This window comes from Euprymna scolopes, chromosome 8 (assembly GCF_053919585.1).
Source record: "Euprymna scolopes isolate OS-2025 chromosome 8, ASM5391958v1, whole genome shotgun sequence".
NCBI classification, from domain to species: domain Eukaryota; kingdom Metazoa; phylum Mollusca; class Cephalopoda; order Sepiida; family Sepiolidae; genus Euprymna; species Euprymna scolopes.
The window spans coordinates 87,288,910-87,308,418 of NC_136489.1; the positions used below are offsets into that span (position 1 = coordinate 87,288,910).

The 19,509-nt window shown below is 30.4% G+C and overlaps 1 protein-coding gene across 3 annotated transcripts in view; it reads right to left on the reverse strand.

Annotated features, from left to right (window-relative positions):
- Nucleotides 1–1,463: 1,463 nt before the first annotated feature.
- LOC145283625 (catenin alpha-2-like) overlaps nt 1,464–19,509 on the reverse strand; it is a 214,834-nt gene continuing 196,788 nt past the window's right edge. For all 3 annotated transcript variants that reach the window (XM_080132578.1, XM_080132575.1, XM_080132576.1), the window contains 7 exons: nt 19,319–19,379; nt 16,282–16,510; nt 15,116–15,221; nt 7,502–7,636; nt 6,051–6,143; nt 3,234–3,254; nt 1,464–2,131 (listed from right to left, as the gene is read on the reverse strand). In XM_080132578.1, coding sequence (XP_079988704.1) covers nt 1,973–2,131; nt 3,234–3,254; nt 6,051–6,143; nt 7,502–7,636; nt 15,116–15,221; nt 16,282–16,510; nt 19,319–19,379 — 804 coding nt within the window. In that variant the 3' untranslated portion in view covers nt 1,464–1,972. The remainder of the gene's footprint in view (nt 2,132–3,233; nt 3,255–6,050; nt 6,144–7,501; nt 7,637–15,115; nt 15,222–16,281; nt 16,511–19,318; nt 19,380–19,509) is intronic.

Genomic DNA, 19,509 nt, shown 5'->3' on the forward strand with positions numbered 1-19,509 from the left:
ATAACATTTTAAATAAATGCATTTTTTTTATATAAATTCTCTCCATGAACTACAGTAAAATCTGCTACAGCATATATTAATGAAATAAAGTGTATTTTTTCTATTCATTTTATATTAAAAGGAATCAGTGGTATTGTATTTGAATCAGAAAATAAAAAAAAAAACCAAAAATCTTAAAGATAATGCTTCATATATGGATAACAGCATTAAGAAAAAATTTAATTTAATATATTTGTATTTATTATAATAATAAAAGCCACTTTTTATAATTATGTTTTCAATAACTTTTTGATAATAAATTTATCAGTTAAACCATATGACAACTTTGCACTAGTAAATTTATTATGAAAATAGAATTTTTTGAAAAAAAAAAAAAATTATTTAAAGCTAGTAAGGAAACTCAGCATTGTTCGGGTGGAAGGAATAACATTACATCCAGCAACGAAGAAAGAAATCTTTTCTTTAATATATATTTATATATATATATATATATATATATATATATATATATATATATATATATATATATATAGATATAGATATAGATATAGTATTGAATAGTATTGAGCTTTTTCAGTTACAGATTCAATCTGAAGCGTTTTTGCAATTCTTATACTGAGTGATATGGCAAAACTTTTGTATTCATTTAAAACAGAAAAAGATAATGTAAAATAAAAAATTATAACCTGTTTGTTAAAACTTAGCTCAATTAGCTTAGATTTTAATAGAATCTATTACTGATTTTGTGTCAAGACATACTAATGATTATTAGTCACATATCTACATTTATTAGACTCATAAAATAGACATAACTTATCTCTTCATATCTCAAGTAATTTTAAACCTAATATAGTTTTATAATGGAAGCTTATATTTCAGAAAATATTTATATGTATCTTGTATTTTATTTTATTTACTCACCAACTACAAAGTGAAAAAAAAGATTCAAACTTTGCATTTAAATCTAAATTCTCCACTTTTTACCTTTATTTCTTATTTTAAGCCCTGTGGAATAAATTAACAGTCTATTTAATGGTCTTACTCATGTAAACAAGTATCAAACAGAAAAGTGGCAAGATAAATTTTTACATCTACACTATATGTTAAAAGTCCTATTTTATCCAAATAATTTACATACAAACTCACATTATAGATGGATATTGTTATTTGTATATTTTTGCAGAAATGTTTTTTTTATTATTGTTATTTCTTTGTGAATTTTAATGCAAGTTCGTCCTGATTACTTCCCTTGCAACTAACATATACACAAGGATATAAAAATAAAACTTTCTATTTGTTAAGAGAAAAACACTGACAATAATATTGCTGTATAAGACAGGAAAAGATTAAGAGTACTTTCTACAGATATTATTCAAATTTGTTAGTTTCTTAAACTTAGAATTATTATAACTGATGACTAATTGATAAGCTTTTTTTCATCATACCAAATAAACAGCTTCCACTTTATTTTTTCATGTTATATCTGGTCTCATTTCCTCTTAACAAAACAAAATCAGATCAGACTTGTATTAAAGTGTCTCACCTTTTGTCATTAGAGGAGAAAAAAAAAGAAAAAGAAATAAAAATATAAACACATTTTTATAGACAATTTATCTTGCTACTAAATGGAACGTCCCTTTTTGTCTCTCCCTCTGAAAATATTCACCCTTCCCCGCCTTAGTGAACCAACTATCAATCACAACCATTTTTAGAGATAGAAAAAAAAAAAAAAAAATCAATATACAGATAGATGGTCTTCCAAGGAAGGACAAAACGGTTGAAGTAGCGAGATTCTTTAGATAGGAATCAATTCGACAAATTCGGTGTCGATTTCAAGTCTTTTTTTCCGAATACAAAAAAAAAAGTAAAAACCTTATTTTACCCATTCTTAAATGTGGCCGAATATAGAATTTTTTCTTTTTAATAATTGTACATTTGTTCTTTAATAATTATGTGTTGTTTACAAATCATTTTAAATGCTTAATTCTTGGAATTCATTCAGTGCCCTCACAGGCTGGATGCGTTTCTTCTGGGCTCCTTTGCGAACTTTAGCGGTCAACTCACTGGGATCTTCTCTGCGGACTAATGGCTTCTTCTCTGGAGCCTTCATCTTCCACAAAACCACAGGAGCCTATGGATAATGAAATGCAATACAATACATAAATGAAGCGCAAAAATAAAATTTGCATAAAATATTTGATTCTATATTCATAAGTATATTGAATAGGTCTTGTGTCAGATGAGATAGGGTTTAAAATGTGATATTTCCAAAGAAATGTTGATGCTTAAAAGCAGAATAATTGATTGTGAAATGCATTTCACGTGAAAACACTATTATGTACTTACCTGTAATGTCGAAATTAGTATAAATTGCAAAATTACAAATAATAGAGAAGAAGATGTGCTAGATGTAGCTTTTACAAAAAACAAAAAAAACATCACCAATATTGGTCAGATATTTTGCATTTTGAAATGGTGAATTTTAATTGAAAGCAAGGGAGATAAGACAGTTTTGTCAAAATGATCCATTTCAGTTACCTACTCTAGATTTTGAAAACTTTTCCACATTAAAACACGATAAAACTATAATATTGTCAGTTGATATTAAATGTCAAAACTTTACATTTAGGTTATCTCCCTTTTAATTTGTAAACATGTCAATTGACCAATGGAAGGGAAGTAACTCTAAAAAACTAGTTATCACCCACTGAGTAAACCATACATAAAAATACAAACAAAATAACAGGAATTAAACAAGCAATAATATAAATTAAAAGATTTTTTTAAATAAACAGAAAAATAAATCTTTTCATTAGAAACTTAGATGATTTCAGTGTTCGGCAGCAATCCGGTGCAGACAGTAAACAAAATATTAAAAATATCTAAATCATCTCAGGAATCACTCATTGTATGAAACCAGTAATCATAAACATGAAAATTATTAATTGAAACCATTTTTGGTTTACGTAGTTTTGTATATGTCATAAGATATATAGTGTCAAAATATTACAATAGGATTTAGGTTGAGAAAAAAAAATGAATCGGTTCAGTGAAAAGTAACTACAGAGAAAAAAAAATTAACAGAGTTTATAATTAGAAAAAAAAAACATTTACAACCTACTCTCTTAAAAAAAAAGAAAAGAAAAAAGGCAACCACATGCACAAATGGTACACAAAGAGTAATAAAAACATGGAATGAAAAAGTATATATATATATATATAATTGTACTTACATTTGCTGAATTTGTTTTGTACTGTGAAAAGAAAAGAAAATTCAAAATGAGATAAAGAAAAAAAAATGAGAAAATTTCGATGGGTAAAATTTATTTGAAGATCTAAGGAAATTATGATATGGTATCAACCAATAACAAAAAAAAAAAAAAAAAAAAAAAAATTAGATTTTACACATTTCGAAATGAATTTTTTCAAAATCTAACGTCAATAAATAGAATTTCTTCAGCTTAAGTGGCATTCATTGGTTTATTTAAAGGACATTCAGCTCATAATTATATTGGGAACTTTGTGTATGTGAGAGTTTGTTTCCTAAACGATTTTTATGAAATTTCACACAAATGTACTTTATGTATCTGGCAATTTTCTTGGATAGGTTTTGTATGGAAATGTCTTTGAAAAGTATTGATAATCGAAAAAATCTGATGAAAAAAGGAACAGGTAATTATGACTAAAGTTAACACCTTATACAGCCTAACATCACAAGTGCATTTAAGAAGTTTTATTACCACACAAGCAGAAAGTCCCAACATATAAAATCAAGTCAGTCTTTTGATATGACAGAGACACATTTTAAATGAATGTTTCTATTTAGAGCACAATTAAACCATGATACTTGACTTCTGCATTTTAAACTTTAATTTCAAGCCATTATATATAAAAATAATGTTATAAAATCAACACTAGGTTCTTTACAGTGCACTATAGATTACAATGTGGATAATGGTCGATGTAAACGATTTCATTGACAATAAAAATATGGGAGTGTGAAACATTCTTTGATCATCATTCAATCCTAAGCAATCGCGTTTCCCTGCTAGTTTGATGCTAAAAAAGGTTTGTTAAAATATGTAAATACTTACAATAAATCAAAACGTTTTATTTAAAACAAATATTTAGCTGACATATTTTTATCTTTAAAGAAAATGATAGGTTAGCAGTTTCATAGCATATTTACTTCTTGGCGTTTTTAATGTTGAATCTAATAGGATGGACGTTCCAAAGTAATGCCTCCTATTTTTTATTCCGTCCAAGTGGATCAAAAGGGATTGCAAATCGCATGGTTATGATTGAACTTATGCATTCATGACCTGAAAGTTTCATCTCTCTGTTGCAGATATTAACAATGAGAGATTAAGAAAGCAACCTGTGTCATGGATGTGCATCAGAAGCAAAGATGAATCATTAAATTTCTTCCATGGAAAATAAAAATTAAACCAATCAACATTCACTGGAACCCGTTGAATGTTTACAAAGCCAACGCAGTTAATGTCAGTATAGTTAGGAGACAGGTTTGTCGATTTCAAAGTGGTACTAAAGCACACGGAACTTTTATAAAAGTGCATTAAGAAGGATGGCAACTATGTAGAAGAATAAATTCTCAAGCACAAAAGGTTGCTCGTTTTAATGGTAACACTTTCGTCTTTCTAGCTCTTAAACATTTGTTTTGGAGTTAAAAAAAATAGGCCTTACTTTTGGAACGATCCCCCGTAGTATATTTTTTTTTTATAATAATTTTATCTAAAGTTTAATAAATAAATTTCACTCTCCCTCATCTCATGCATTTTTTTTTTCAATATAATTATTTGTTTGTTTGTTTGTTTTGTTTTACGGCATATCAAATAATTTTGGGTCATTTAATGCTGAAACATTAATTGTAATGTGTTAGATATTGGTTAGTTTTTTGGTGTTTCTTGTGGAATATTTTTGTTATATTTTGTTGTATATTTTAATCTCTTTCAGGAATTCAATAATTTTGTCAGGGTCGATTCTATTAAATATCTCCCTTAGATTATTCTCCTGGTAATGCTTCATTCAGGACTATTCAAAGTTCACACAGCTCATCACTATAGGATGTGTAATGCTCCTAACATGTTATGCAAATAGGCTCCTCTCCTTTTCTATAATTGTGAATGAACTACATATAATATGTAGTTGAAACAAAATAAGTTGTTTTTGAGTTATTAAAATAATTTCCAACACTTTTCATAATTTTATTTATTTGCAGACTATTATCCTCATCTTTTAGAGATGTTGTTTAACATCGTTTCAACCAACTATTCCTCTGGCCTTCATCAGGTTGTTAACAGCGACGGGATAGGAATGCTGAAGCTTCAATAATTACTGCCTTCCATAGTTGTTGTCTATCCACTGCGCTTCGGGGCCCGTGGCGCAGTGGATAGAAACGTTGAATCTTTACAGTTCCAGGTTAGCATTCTCTGAAGGTAGTGGTTTCAATCCTACCCAAAGCTGGCCAGAGGATTAGTTGGCCAAAACATGGTGAGACAACTATGGAAGGCAGTAATTACTGAAGATACAGTTGAAGATAAAGGAAATATATAAATTACTCATCTCAAAAGAATTCCAATTGAATAATGTATACATTTGATAATAAAAAGTAAATAAACGAGTAAACATTATTATTTATGTTTGCATTATTATATTGTAACAAATCTATGATGTCATGACAAAGATATAATCATTTTGTTGAGATAATGTTTTAAGCTCTATTTACAATAAAGTTTAAATAGATCAGTTGGTAAAAACTTAGGCTGAAAATCTCAGAATTGCAGTTTTTTGATCATCCACAGGAATCTATTAAAAAAAAATCTTTAAAAAAAAAAATAAAAAAAAAAAATCTTTAAAAAAAATTAAAAAAAATCTTTTAAAAAAATCTATTAAAAAAAAATGATATTACAAAATAAGACACTGGAATTTTAGTTCGATTAGGCGTTCCTATTTACTATTAAATTTCAGAGAACTAAAATCCAGTCAAAACTTATCAGATGGACTGATACAAGTGATAAGGTCCAACTCACCTTGGTTGATGCCACATAGCAGGCTTTTACAGTCAGGACAACAGCGTTCATTAAATTCTTGGCAGCCGTTATAAGGGAAGTGGCACTGTCCAACTAAATTAACAAAACAGTAAAAAAGAAAATGAGTATTTTTTTTTTTTTTAAATAATTCAAACTGAATTCCTTCCTTTTTCCAATATAAAAAAAAAATAGGGAATTATTGTAATTGAGTTCCAAATTATTCTTTAAAAAAATGAAAAGGGAGGTAATTGTAAAATTTTAAATTTGTTTTAATTCCTGATAGTTACTTGAAATTATCTTATGAATTAGATTCATGTATTGAGAAAGCATAGTGTGGCTAGAGGCTTCTTTAAGTGTTTGTTTGCATTCGTAATCTTTTAAACTAACACATTTCAGGTATTAACTTATTATTGCATTTCAGGTACAACATTAGTATAATATTATAATATAGTATAGTGGAAGGTTCATCATGACAATGGAATGGACACTTCGTGAACATAAGAGGCAAAGGGAAGACCAAGAAAAAGATGGAAGGACAACCTGATACAACACATGAGTCCAACATAGCAGTGGATAGCTCAGGACAGAGATAGATGGCTAAAGTCCAATGAGGTGTTTCTCCTTGAGTGATAAAACCCTTATTAATATTGATATTAGTATAAACTAAAAAAATTGCAAAAACTGATCCAGTAAAAAAATAAATACAAGTAAAAAATACAATTTATTGAATTATTGAATTTTATTATATGTTTTAATGTGGAAGTTGCGTGACCAAGTCAGATAAAGGAGATAACACTCAACTTAAATTGACTTAATTTAAGGATCCGCCTTCATTTAAAAAGATATCTGGAAACATAATTGTGGCTGAATTTTTATCTAAAATATTTCTAGCATATATATCATTGGATCAGATTTCATAATTTTTTTAAATTTATACTAACTTTGCCATATGTAAATACATAATAATGGTTTCACCTGAAATGCGTTGGTTTCATAGATTACCAATGTAAACAAGAACCCTTCTTAAATACCCAGATTGTCTGTAGTTTTCTTTGTTGACAGAAACAACTGATCATCTCTGAAATAGTTGGCAACATTTAACTGTAAAAACGGTTGCAGTTATGGCATTGTTCCTTTTGTTTGTTGTTTTTTTTATATTTTTATATGGAAATCGTTCCGGACAAAATATGAAGTCACAATCTATGGAACTAAAACAAATTTTAAGTTTTGTCTTATACTGAGGCTAGTTAGGGATAGAGAAAACTTGATTAGTTAAAAAGGTTAGACAAAAAAAAACAAAGGGTTGGGAAAGATAGGATTCTGGCAAATGCTTTTTCCAAGACTGTTCAACACAGTTTAGTATCATAATTAGGACTTGCTACTGTTGAATATTTTTACAGAATTATAAAGAATAGCATTTAAAAAATGTAACGTGTTCAGTTTGCACTTACCCCTGATACAATAAGTTCTCCACTAACACTTTGCACATCAGCTTTCACTTTGCTTGTGATGTTCAACTGATGGCAATACAAAGCAATCCTCTGGAGATAAGCTTCCAAATCTTTCTTAGACACAGAATCTGGACACTGAAAATATAAATAAGGAATACATTTTTAGCATTTAGAAATATGCATCAAGAAACATTTGGTTAGTATGTCCCCCATCTTTTTTTCACTATTTCAAAACTAACAAAATCTTATTAAATCCATGATTTAATTCAAAATGTTATATATTTTTTTATATTTGAGTGACAACCAATCATTGCTTCCATTATTAAGAACAATCACTGAAAATATGTCTCAGATAGATTCATTTTTATCTGGCTTCACCAAGCTGAATGTTTTTGTTTTTTTTGTGTTTAATGGCATGTCCACCTTGTTGGGTTATTTTATGCCGATTCGTGGTTTAGTGTTTAAATATATTTTTTATTTATAAACAAAATTATGTGAATAAATATATTTATAGTTGAAATATAGTTTGCACTAAGATTTGATTAAATTTTTAAACATTTTAATACAAAAATAAAAAAAAAGTAAATGCATAAAATGTATTAAAATGCAAGTACATTTGCAATAAAACAAATTTAATATGAATTTGCGTTATGTGTGTAAATTTGTAATGATAAATATTTGCTACTTAGGTGTAGTTACGTTTGTGTTAATTTGTATAAGAAAGTAAAATTTTATTCAATTATACTTATGTATATTAAAAGTGCAAAGGATTAGTTTAGAAATACTAATCCGTATCGATTTGTATTGTCTTGCTTATTCACATGTACATGAAAATCTATATTTTTGTATATATACCAATTTCTTTAAGGTAATCGATTATGTATTCGACATTTATGTTTTCAAAAAGTTCTTTTATATTGCTGTATTTGTAATATTTTCGTCTTATAGGCAGAAAATCAATGCATTCAGTAAGAAAATGTTTTGTTGTCAGCAGAACCTGACACGCAATACACATTAGCTGGTCTTCTCCTTTAAGTAAATATGATTCGGTTAGGTATGTGTGACCTATACGCAATCTCGTTAATAGAACCTCTTCCTTTCTATTTTTCCTGGAATATTGTTCCCAGTTACCAATTGTTGGTTTAATGGCATATAGTTTATTGTTAGTGTAACCATTCCAATAAATCTGCTCTTGTTTTTTTAATACATTCATTTATATTTTTTTTTAAATCTGTATCGGGGACTTTAAAGTTTTCATCTCTATTTTCATTTAGAGAAGCCTTTGCTGCTGTGTCTACCAATTCGTTTTCTCTGATACCGATGTGGCTACGTATCCAGCAGAGCACAATTTCTTTTGTTTTTAAAAATTCGCTTATTCTAGCCTGTAGTTTTACTAACAACGGGTTGTTAGACTTTTGTGTTTTTTTTGCTGTTATAGCTGATAGCGAGTCGGGGAAAATGACATATTTTGTGTTGTCATCCCTGGAGATGAGATCAAGTGCCAAATCTATTGCACAAACCTCTGCATTAAAGATTGAGATTTCTTTCAAGAGATGCTTCTTTTTAATCTTTATTTTATATACAGCTGCGCTGCCTGTTGCATCTACCTGTTTTGAGCCGTCTGTAAAGATGTATACATGTTTAGGATAATTGTATTTGATTTGTTCAAATTCTTCTTGATAAACAAGAGGGTGAGTTTTTCCCTTGCAGTGTTTGCTAAGACTTAAGTCAACTTTTGGTCCTTTAATGTTCCAAGGAGGTATTTTTGGATTAAATGTTTTGTGAATTTTTGTTATCAGAATCTCTGCTTCTTCAATAATGGGTTCCATTCGTAGGCCAAATGTTTTAATGGCTTCTTCTTTTTGTTGAAATAAATGTTTATACTTGGGAGAAAACATGCAGTCGTGCGCAGGATTGTCGGGATCTGCCTTCAATTTCGTATAATATAGCAATGCTAACTTGTTATATCTGAGGTTAAGTGGAGGCTCATTTGCTTCAGCATACAAACTTTCTACTGAAGATGTTCTGAAAGCTCCCAGTGCAAGTCTCAGTCCTGTATGGTAAATGGGATTTAAAATTTTAATATAGGATTTTCTTGCTGCTTGGTATATACAGCTGTCATAATCAATTTTTGATTGAATTAGGGATCTGTACAGGTTTAACAAGGTCTGCCTGTCAGCTCCCCAGTTTGTATGGGCCACACCATGCAGAAGTTGCAGTGTTTTATTACAATTTTTTTAACAGTTTATGTGAGAATAAAATTTAGATTTTTATCAAAAACCATTCATAAAAACTTATATTCATCAACAAAGGGGATATCTTCTGCATCGAGTTGTAATTTGGGATCATTGTGTAATTTGTGTTGATTGCAAAAATGAATGCATTTAGTTTTATTTTTTGAAAATTTAAAACCACTTTCTTTTGCCCATTTATTCATTTTGTTTATGCTGTATCGCAATTTTATTTCAATAGTATGGATGTGCTTGGAACGATAGCTTATAGAGCAATCATCCACGTACAATGTTCTATTTATGTCAGGAGTAAGTTCCTTTACTATGTTGTTGACTTTTATATCAAACAGGGTTGTTGATAATATAATACCCTGTAGCACACCTTCCTGCTTACTTATATCGCTTAGAGTAGACCCTATGCGTACCCTGAAGGTTCTGTTCGTTAAAAATTTTTGAATAAATTCGGGAAGTCTACCTTTAAGTCCAAAGTCGAATAGATCTTTCATAATTCCGAATTTCCAGGTAGTATCGTAAACTTTTTCTAGATCGAAAAAGACAGTTGTGGCATGTTTCCCTCTTATGAAGGCTTCTCTGACATAGCATTCTAAGTTGACCAAATGGTCAAGACATCCACGATTTTTACAATAACCACACTGTGCATTGGTTATTAGTTTGTTTGTTTCTAAATACCAAATTAGGCGATGATTTACCATTCGCTCTAATGTTTTGCACATACAACTTGTTAGTGAAATTGGTCGATAATTTCCAGGATCTGAAGAATCTTCTCCTGGTTTTGGTATTGGAATAATCGTTGTATGTTTTCAAGATTCTGGGAACTTCTTTTTTATCCAGATGTCATTGTAGATTTTTAGTAAAAGTTCCAATGAAATTTTTGGAAGTATTTTCAAAAAACTATAGTGGACCTCATCTGGTCCTACGGCTGTGTTGTGTGATTTGTTTATGGAATTTTCCAATTATCTTATTGAAAAAGGTTTATTATATTCTTCAAAGTTTTGGAATTGAAGTTTAGCTTGTACTTTTCAATATTTTCTTTGATAGTTTGGAATTCTTTGTTATAGTTTTTTGAAGAGTTCTCTGAAAATGTTTTGGCTAATTTGTTCGCTATAGCCTTCGTTTCTGTTATTTTGGTATTTTCAGTAAAAAGATGTTTAATTCGTATCGGGTTATGTTTTCCAGAAGTTTTTTAACCATTTCCCAAACTGTCTTTGGTTTAGTGGAAACATTGATCTTGCTGACATATTCTTGCCAGCATTCTTTTTTGGCTTTCTTTATTATTCTGCGTGAATTTGCTCTATGCAATTTGTATTCAATTAAGTTGCTTGTTGTTTTTTTGTTTTTTTACATGGGGGTCACCACTTATCAAGGCCCGAAGGCCACTCAGGGATAAAGGTTATTGCTTGTACAGTAATCAATGAGATAGTATTGTAGTAATCATTAGTATTAGGGGTTTTGATAGAGTGTCTTAAGGGGGCGGTTTGTCAGGAGTTTGTTTATGTTGGACTTGAAGACGTCCAAGTTGTAGTCAGGTGGGAAACAGGCAAGCGGCAGAGAGTTCCACTGGCATGCAGTTCTAAGAAAGAAGCTTTGCTCATGGAATCTACGTTTGGATTTAGGCACAGATAAAGAGTGGGGAAAATTATTGGCAGTAGTTTCAGCTCACATGTTGTTCAAATATTGTGCTTATGACGTCAGACATGATTAAATTTCACATGGATTTTACATATGTCTGTCCAAACACACTTTTGGCGAACAAAGAATTCCCAATTTTAATTGTTCAACCTATTTTTAATCAGTTTTTTTCTAAAAGAATGAGCAACAGCTCTTTTTCTGACATAAATAATATCTAGTTATTTCTAAAAGAATTGATAATCGACTGCATTCCTTAGATTTCAATTATCTTTTAACACAGCCTTTTCCTAATGTCATTTTCACTTATCTAGTCTGCCTGCTTACATGAGTAGGGTACAGCCCTTATGTAACACAAACATGTTCCTACCTCTCAAATAATGAACTACTTCAAAATAAATCTATGTATATAAAACAGTAGATGTATATATGTGTGTCTGTATGAAAATATTTAACCAAAAACTCTTAAACTACTGGTTACATAACACTAAAATTAGCAGGAAATAGTAAAAACACAAAGCAAGTATTGTTTAAAACGAGTAAAAATCTTTGTTTGGATGGATGAATAATGCGAATAGAAATATGTTGGACAAGTTGAAATGCAAAATGTTCACGTCAACTTGCCAGCACATTTCTATTACTTCTGCACATGTGCAATTCACAGCTTGAAGTGGTTTAATTTGAAATCTTTCTTTTTTGTGTTGATAGCTCAAATGGTAGGAAATGCAGCTGAAGCACTAAATGTTTTGGTTTTGATTCTAACTAATGGCACCTGAGGTATTTTTTTTAAACTTTTGAAATCCGTACTGTATATTTATAATATTCAATAGAGAATTGGCTTTGTAATAAATAATAAATACGAAATTCTTTATTAAATTTTCTTAATGCTGCTTTTCACAGATTTATTGATTCTTTACATTCTTTGTTAAACCATGGTCTATTCTTTTTTCCTGAAGTAGTGTTTTTGGAAATGCCCTCTTCTAATAATATTAATGTTTGTGTAAATGTTTCGATTGTATCGATGTTGTTTTCTGTCAATTGTTCTGAGCAGAGATTCTTGAATTTTTCCCAGTTGGCTTTGTTAAGCTGCCATCTTGGTGGATGTTGAAATATTTTTTCATGGCTTTTGAGAATGATTGGGTTGTGATCACTACCACAGGCATCATCGAATACGCTCCAAGAAAAATCCAGATAAGTGGAAGGGTCATATATAGTTAAATCAAGCGAACTAAGCGATCCATTTGTTGGATTGATGTGAGTAGCTTCTTTTTGGTTGAACAAGCATAGATTATTTTTATTTATTAGATTTTCAATTTTCTTTCCCTTCCCGTTTCCTTGCATGCCCATAAGGTGTTGCGACAATTTAAGTCCCCTAGGAAAATAAAGGGTTTGGTTATTTGCTCTATTAAGTTCTCCAATCCATTTCATCTATTTGTTCATGTGGTGGTATGTATAAAGAACAAATGCTATCGGTTTGTGTAAAGTTGCTCTTATGGCAACCACTTGCAAATTTGTTTTTAATTCAATTTGGCTCTGGGGTATGTTATTTTTAATGAATACTGATACACCACCAGAGGCTCTAAGTCCTGTATTATGAATATAGTTATATTGTTGATAGTGTTTTATATTCAAATTGTCCTCTTCCTTAAGGAAGGTTTCTTGAAAACAAATAACCAAAGGATTCAATTTAGTTTGCAACAATAAAATTTCATTCTAATTTTCCTTCAACTTACGGCAATTCCATTGGATTATCTTGTAACTCATGATGATTTTTTATTGGTTTGAGGAGTAACTTCAGTTTCCATGTCTTCTAATTCAATAAATCTATTTGTAGTAGTAGTGGCTTCTGTTTGTGGTAATTTCTTTATATTATTTTGTTTTTTGGTAGATGTATTTTTTGTTTGTTTTTCAAGTATGTTTTTTTCACCACGGGGAAGACGTATTGATGATCTGTGTGGTCTTTCTGTTGAATGATTTTATTTTTCCTTAGTTTCGTCTTTTTCAGTATCTGCATGACGTACTGGTGATTTTTGTGGTCTTTCTTTTGATCGACTTAGTTTTTATGGTTGTTCTGATTTTGGTTGAGAATTTGTTTTATTGGTAACGTTAGTTGTTGATTTAATGGGATGATTAATTTTTGATATGTTTGGTCTGATTTCATTTATAAATTTGGGTCAGTCATTTGGTCCCAATTGTAGCAATTTGTTTATTAGTATTTCGTATTTGGAATTTTGGTTAGTGATGTTGGGTGATATACAACTTGAGATGACTTGAGGGTACGTCTTTTCCTTCATATATCCATCTACTATTTTCCTGGCTTCGAGGAAGGAAATGTTTTTGGTATGTTTTATTGACACTACTTACTTTTCTTTCTTCCAGATTCTGCATGCTCTAGCATAAGCAGGATGGTTTTCTCCACAATTTGCAATCAAGATTGCAGTCATTGACGGTGTGGTCTGGATCTTTCTGGCCACATCTGCCGCACACTGCTCGTCCTCTACATGCATCCTCATGGTGTCCAAACTTCTGGCATTTAAAGCATCGAAGTGGGTTTGGTATAAAGGGTTCAACTTTTTTAACGTTGAACCCAACTTTGATTTCTTTTGGGATAGTGGGTCTATCGAACTGCTTAGCCTGCGTGTTCGTAAGTATAGGCTGATTCTCTTTTTTATTGTAATTCTTTTAACGTTTGTTACTCCTTGGTTTTTAAGTTCTTTTGTTATCTCTTCAGTAGTGCACATTGAGTGGTCTTTCGATCTTACTACACCTTTGGATGTATTCAGATTCTTGTGTGGATAAGTTTTGATATTTATGTTGTGGAAAGTTTTCATTCCTAGGAGAAAAGTGGCATGTTTTTCTCTTTCCACTTCCACCAGTAGGGTTTTATTTTTTAAAGTTTTTACATTTTTGGGGGTAATATATGCCAATATAATTTTGTGTATAATAAACGGTGATAAGTCCATTATATTGGTTTCTTCGGTGGATTCCAATACAATAAATTTTGAGAATGTTTGGTGTAGTTCATTATCTGAACTATCCGAGTCAACGTGTAAATGCTTGGAATTTTTATAATTGGCCATATATGTATATTTTAAAATTCATTGTTTATGCTCCCCACCAACCTCAGAGTCCAATATTGGGGCATGTTAAGGGGGGAAACCCATTCGCCTTTTCATGCCAGGGCTACATAAAACAGTGTACATGTCCCAAATGGGAGCCATGAGCACCTGTATTCCTTAGGTTACACAATCCAAGCAATTTGTAGTAACTTCCGGCACTATACAGCCATGTCATGACATTATTCATTTGGCACATTTGACCCTAGCCAGCACCTTCCAACACATGGAAAAGAGGAGAAAATATGTATATAGTTTATAGTGGTACAGGGTAGAAATGTATTAGAGTTTTTTATCTTTGATTTATTATTGATCGAAAAGTAGATGTGTTAGGGCCACCAAGCTGAATGGATATGTAAAATAATAAAAGTTATATAATGCGACTTCATTTTCCGATTTTAATAGTAAAGATATTTGTAGAAGATACCAAATCGGAAGAAGTTAAGATATTTATACAGGCATGTATAGTCATTCTACTTACTGTACCTAACTAGAAATCCTTCACGTACAACTTTGTTTATGTCACCCACTTGTCTGTTCCTCTTATTCATTTTAAATAAAAAAAAAGGAAAAAAAGCTAATTATATTATTATGTTTTTGAAATGACACCCTTTCATTACCTGGTCTGCAATGGTCTTAGCCATTTTGTCCATCATAGTGCCAGCTTCGGAAATTTTCTTGGCTGCATTGATAACATCCATTGTACTTTTTAATGGACCACGGCCTCTGAAATTAAAAATACATTTAGATAGAAGTATGAGGGCAGGAATAACGTTTTTAACCAATAAACTAAATACTCAAAGTTGGAAAATGAAATAAACTGCAAAGAAGAGTTTTCAAATTGATTTAAGTACATGAGCTTTGCAACACATTCCAATCGCCCTTTCTTTGAATCTCACCGATGTCTTGCTTTTCCAGTTAACTTTTCTCGTTGACATTCGTTGCATCCGTTTCAGATTAATTTTTAATTCAAATGATGAAGTAATATAAAGTAACATGAGTGGATCAATTTTTTAAATCTTTCTTAAATTTTTAATTTTCAAAAACACTTTGGCAGACATTTCACAGGCTCAAAACTATGTGTGAATGCCAGCATAGTTTCAATTTTAGTCTAAAAAAAAAAAAAATAAATGAATAAAAAAATTTTTTTAATTTTTTTATTTTTTAAAAATGAAAATTGAGTTATCAAAAATTAAATGTGCAATACATTTTACTGGAACACAACTTCTCTTTCTCTCTATCTATCTATATATATATATATAGAGAGAGAGAAATAAAAAGGAACAAACCGTATTATGTGTTCATCAACGTTTCGTCTTTATTTCGAGACTTCCTCTGGATGAATGAGATTAAATAAATTAAATAAAGACGAAACGTTGATGAACACATAATACGGTCTGTTCCTTTTTATTTCTCTATTTTGTCGGAATACTATTTCCATTATTTTCATCATATATATATATATATATATATATATTGAGAGAGAGAGAAAGAAACAGAAAATTCAACAAATTTATATTGTATGAATCTTACACGTTTCATCCTGTTTAATATATTGTCAAAGGTTTAAATAAGAATTTTTATCGAGCTAACAAAAAAAGAAGAAAAAAAAAGAATTTCTTCACAGTAAAGCAGAGTCATCAAAGTTGTGATTACATACTAAACTGTACAAAACATATGTAAGGTTTGCGCAAATAATTTTGTTTTACAATTGTCATTTCATAACCAAAAGGCATGTCATCATCTAAAGACATTTCAGTATATAAAATAAAAACTAACAACTAACCTTGTGAAGTCAGTCATTTCCATCATAATCATACACATCTGTTTGGCGAGAACAATAATATCGTTGCCGCTGTCATCCCATTTGGCAACTTCTCTGTCAAGTTTGTCTTTTTCTTGTCGGAATTCATCAACTTGTTGAAGAATTTTGATTCGTTCAGCTTCCGGCAAATCTCTCATCATCGCTCGATCACTTTTGTTGTTGGCATCTTCCTGTTCAGTCATGAAACTTGCTGAAATGGGAGAATGGTGCGTGGTCAAATATTAAACAACCAAGAAACAAAAGAAAGTAAAAAAAAAAAAGCTGGTAATTAAAAAAGAAACAAAACAGAGAATACTGGCATCTCAAAATGACATCTGAAATACTGGCATCTCAAAATGACATCTGAAATACTGGCATCTCAAAATGACATCTGAAATACTGGCATCTCAAAATGACATCTGAAATACTGGCATCTCAAAATGACATCTGAAATACTGGCATCTCAAAATGACATCTGAAATACTGGCATCTCAAAATGACATCTGAAATACTGGCATCTCAAAATGACATCTGAAATACTGGCATCTCAAAATGACATCTGAAATACTGGCATCTCAAAATGACATCTGAAATACTGGCATCTCAAAATGACATCTGAAATACTGGCATCTCAAAATGACATCTGAAATACTGGCATCTCAAAATGACATCTGAAATACTGGCATCTCAAAATGACATCTGAAATACTGGCATCTCAAAATGACATCTGAAATACTGGCATCTCAAAATGACATCTGAAATACTGGCATCTCAAAATGACATCTGAAATACTGGCATCTCAAAATGACATCTGAAATACTGGCATCTCAAAATGACATCTGAAATACTGGCATCTCAAAATGACATCTGAAATACTGGCATCTCAAAATGACATCTGAAATACTGGCATCTCAAAATGACATCTGAAATACTGGCATCTCAAAATGACATCTGTACAAATATGAGAGAACAGATGTGTCTGATTACTTGATTGCTTTTATCTTATTAGGTATTTCATTTCATTATTTTAAGTCATATCTCATGCTGAAGTTAGATATCTCATGAAGCAGTTCCTACTTCTACTTGTTGCGATTTTGTATATAGGAGTAACAAACAAGAGGCTTGGAAGAAAGAAAAAGGTACAATTGAGAAGGAAAACTCATAAATGACAAACATACAAGGCCAATATAAAACATGGGCACTTCTGCATTTACTGAACCCATCGTTTCCATAAAGGTGTGCTCAGTCGCAGAACATTAAACTGCGATGAGAAAATTATCATAATAAACAGAAAAATCATGGAAAGAAATAAAATTACAAACATGTATCCAACCAAACCCTAAACTGCGCAATTAAATTTTTTTTTCTTACAATTTATAAAAATGTAGCCTTAGTAGATTCGTATTAACTAAAAACAGACGTGTTTATTAAAAATTGAGAAACGCTTGACCAACCTTTTCAGGTTATTTCCATCACCAGTAAAGCGAGCCCGAGCCAACTTTGTGGAAATTACAGGTAGCACCAAAACATAAGGTGGTACTTAATGATATACAAAGAGAATACAGACAATAGTACCAAACAAAAAATGCACTACAGTCCCAATATAATAAGAAAAACGTGTTACAAAGATTATAGATAAGACACTTGGACAATGGATAAGTAAATATTAACATTTGCAATAATTTTGCGGGGAATCTATGTGACTACTACCACAAACAAGTTACCAGGAAAGACATTGACAAATACGTATCAGAATTTCTGAAGGCCATGGATAGCCGGTCAGATGATCTTTGACAAAAGAGCCTCATTCTGAATTTCTACACTTTTTGATACAAGTTTCTTAATTTTCAAGAGTACACTTTTTAGCTAACTATAATCAAGGGAGATAATTCAAATCTGAATCCAAGGGAGATCACTCAAATAATTTGGAGGCACTACAAACTTCCTTGTGAGCCTTTAGAGTAAATAATAGATAATCGATATGTGGATAATGTTTGCTTATTTACATTTTACAAGAATATTTCCTTAGATTGATGTCAGCAGTAAAAATACTTAAAATTTAGAGTGCTTCTTCATTATAATAGCAAAATTTGAAATATTGAATTACGAGTAAAACCAATGGTATCTACTTAATTGTCATGTCAAAGTAATGAACATATCCAAAAATTAAAAACCAATAAAAACTTAATTATTTATAGAAATAGTTTTCGAAGACAATTAGCAAAAATTGAGTGTTGCTACAAAATAAAAATCTGAAACCAGAGTTTGAACAAGTGAGGTAAATATTTTCAGAAAACTGAAAATCTTAGGCAAAACTCAATTTTTGCTAATTGTCTTCAAAAACTTTTCATTAGTTTCTCATCGTTTTTCATAATTTTTGGATATGTTTACATTGCAATTAAGTAGATACTAGTGACAGGACGAATAATCGGAAATGAAAAAAATTGGATCTTTTAGGGTATCGGAATTGGTATCAGAACTGGAAAAATTTGTACCTATTTTCTGATGCCAAAAACGATTCTTTTCATCATTTTTATTTGATTATTTTTGATTCCATGGCTCATATTAATGATGAAATAAACATTTATTGATTTTAAACTGCCAGTAAAACTTAAGTCTATAACTCATTTTCATAATTGCATTTATACATTTAGGAAATTATATTTACATATTTCATGGCTTTTGCTGTAACTCTCACCCAAAACCAACTTTATATTTAGAAATTTAGAAAAAAAATAAATAAAATAACGGAATCAGTAATTGTATTAGAATCAGGAAAAATATGAGTATCGTCCCATCACTAGTAGATATAGCATAGGTTTTACTTGCAATTCAATATTTTGATTTTCGCTATTATAAGAAAGAAGCGTCCAATTCAATAAAGAAAATATATTACAGACAATATTTTTTGTATAGTCACAAATATACTCCATCCTATACTTATACCCACATATTTGTCAATAAAGATGTCTAGCGGCAGAAATGGCAACAAAGATTGTAATTAAAACTTCATATTTACATTTACTCTTTGTATCTTCATCATATTCTATTTCTGTATCAGAATCGATTTCTTCAGGAGACTGAAAAAGAACAAAAATAATCAAACTTTGAAATGTTGAAATAAAAGCAAGTATAACAAGCTTAACATTTCAATAAAGACACAGCCAATTTCAAATATAACCAACGGTATCTACTTAATAGTCACGTCAC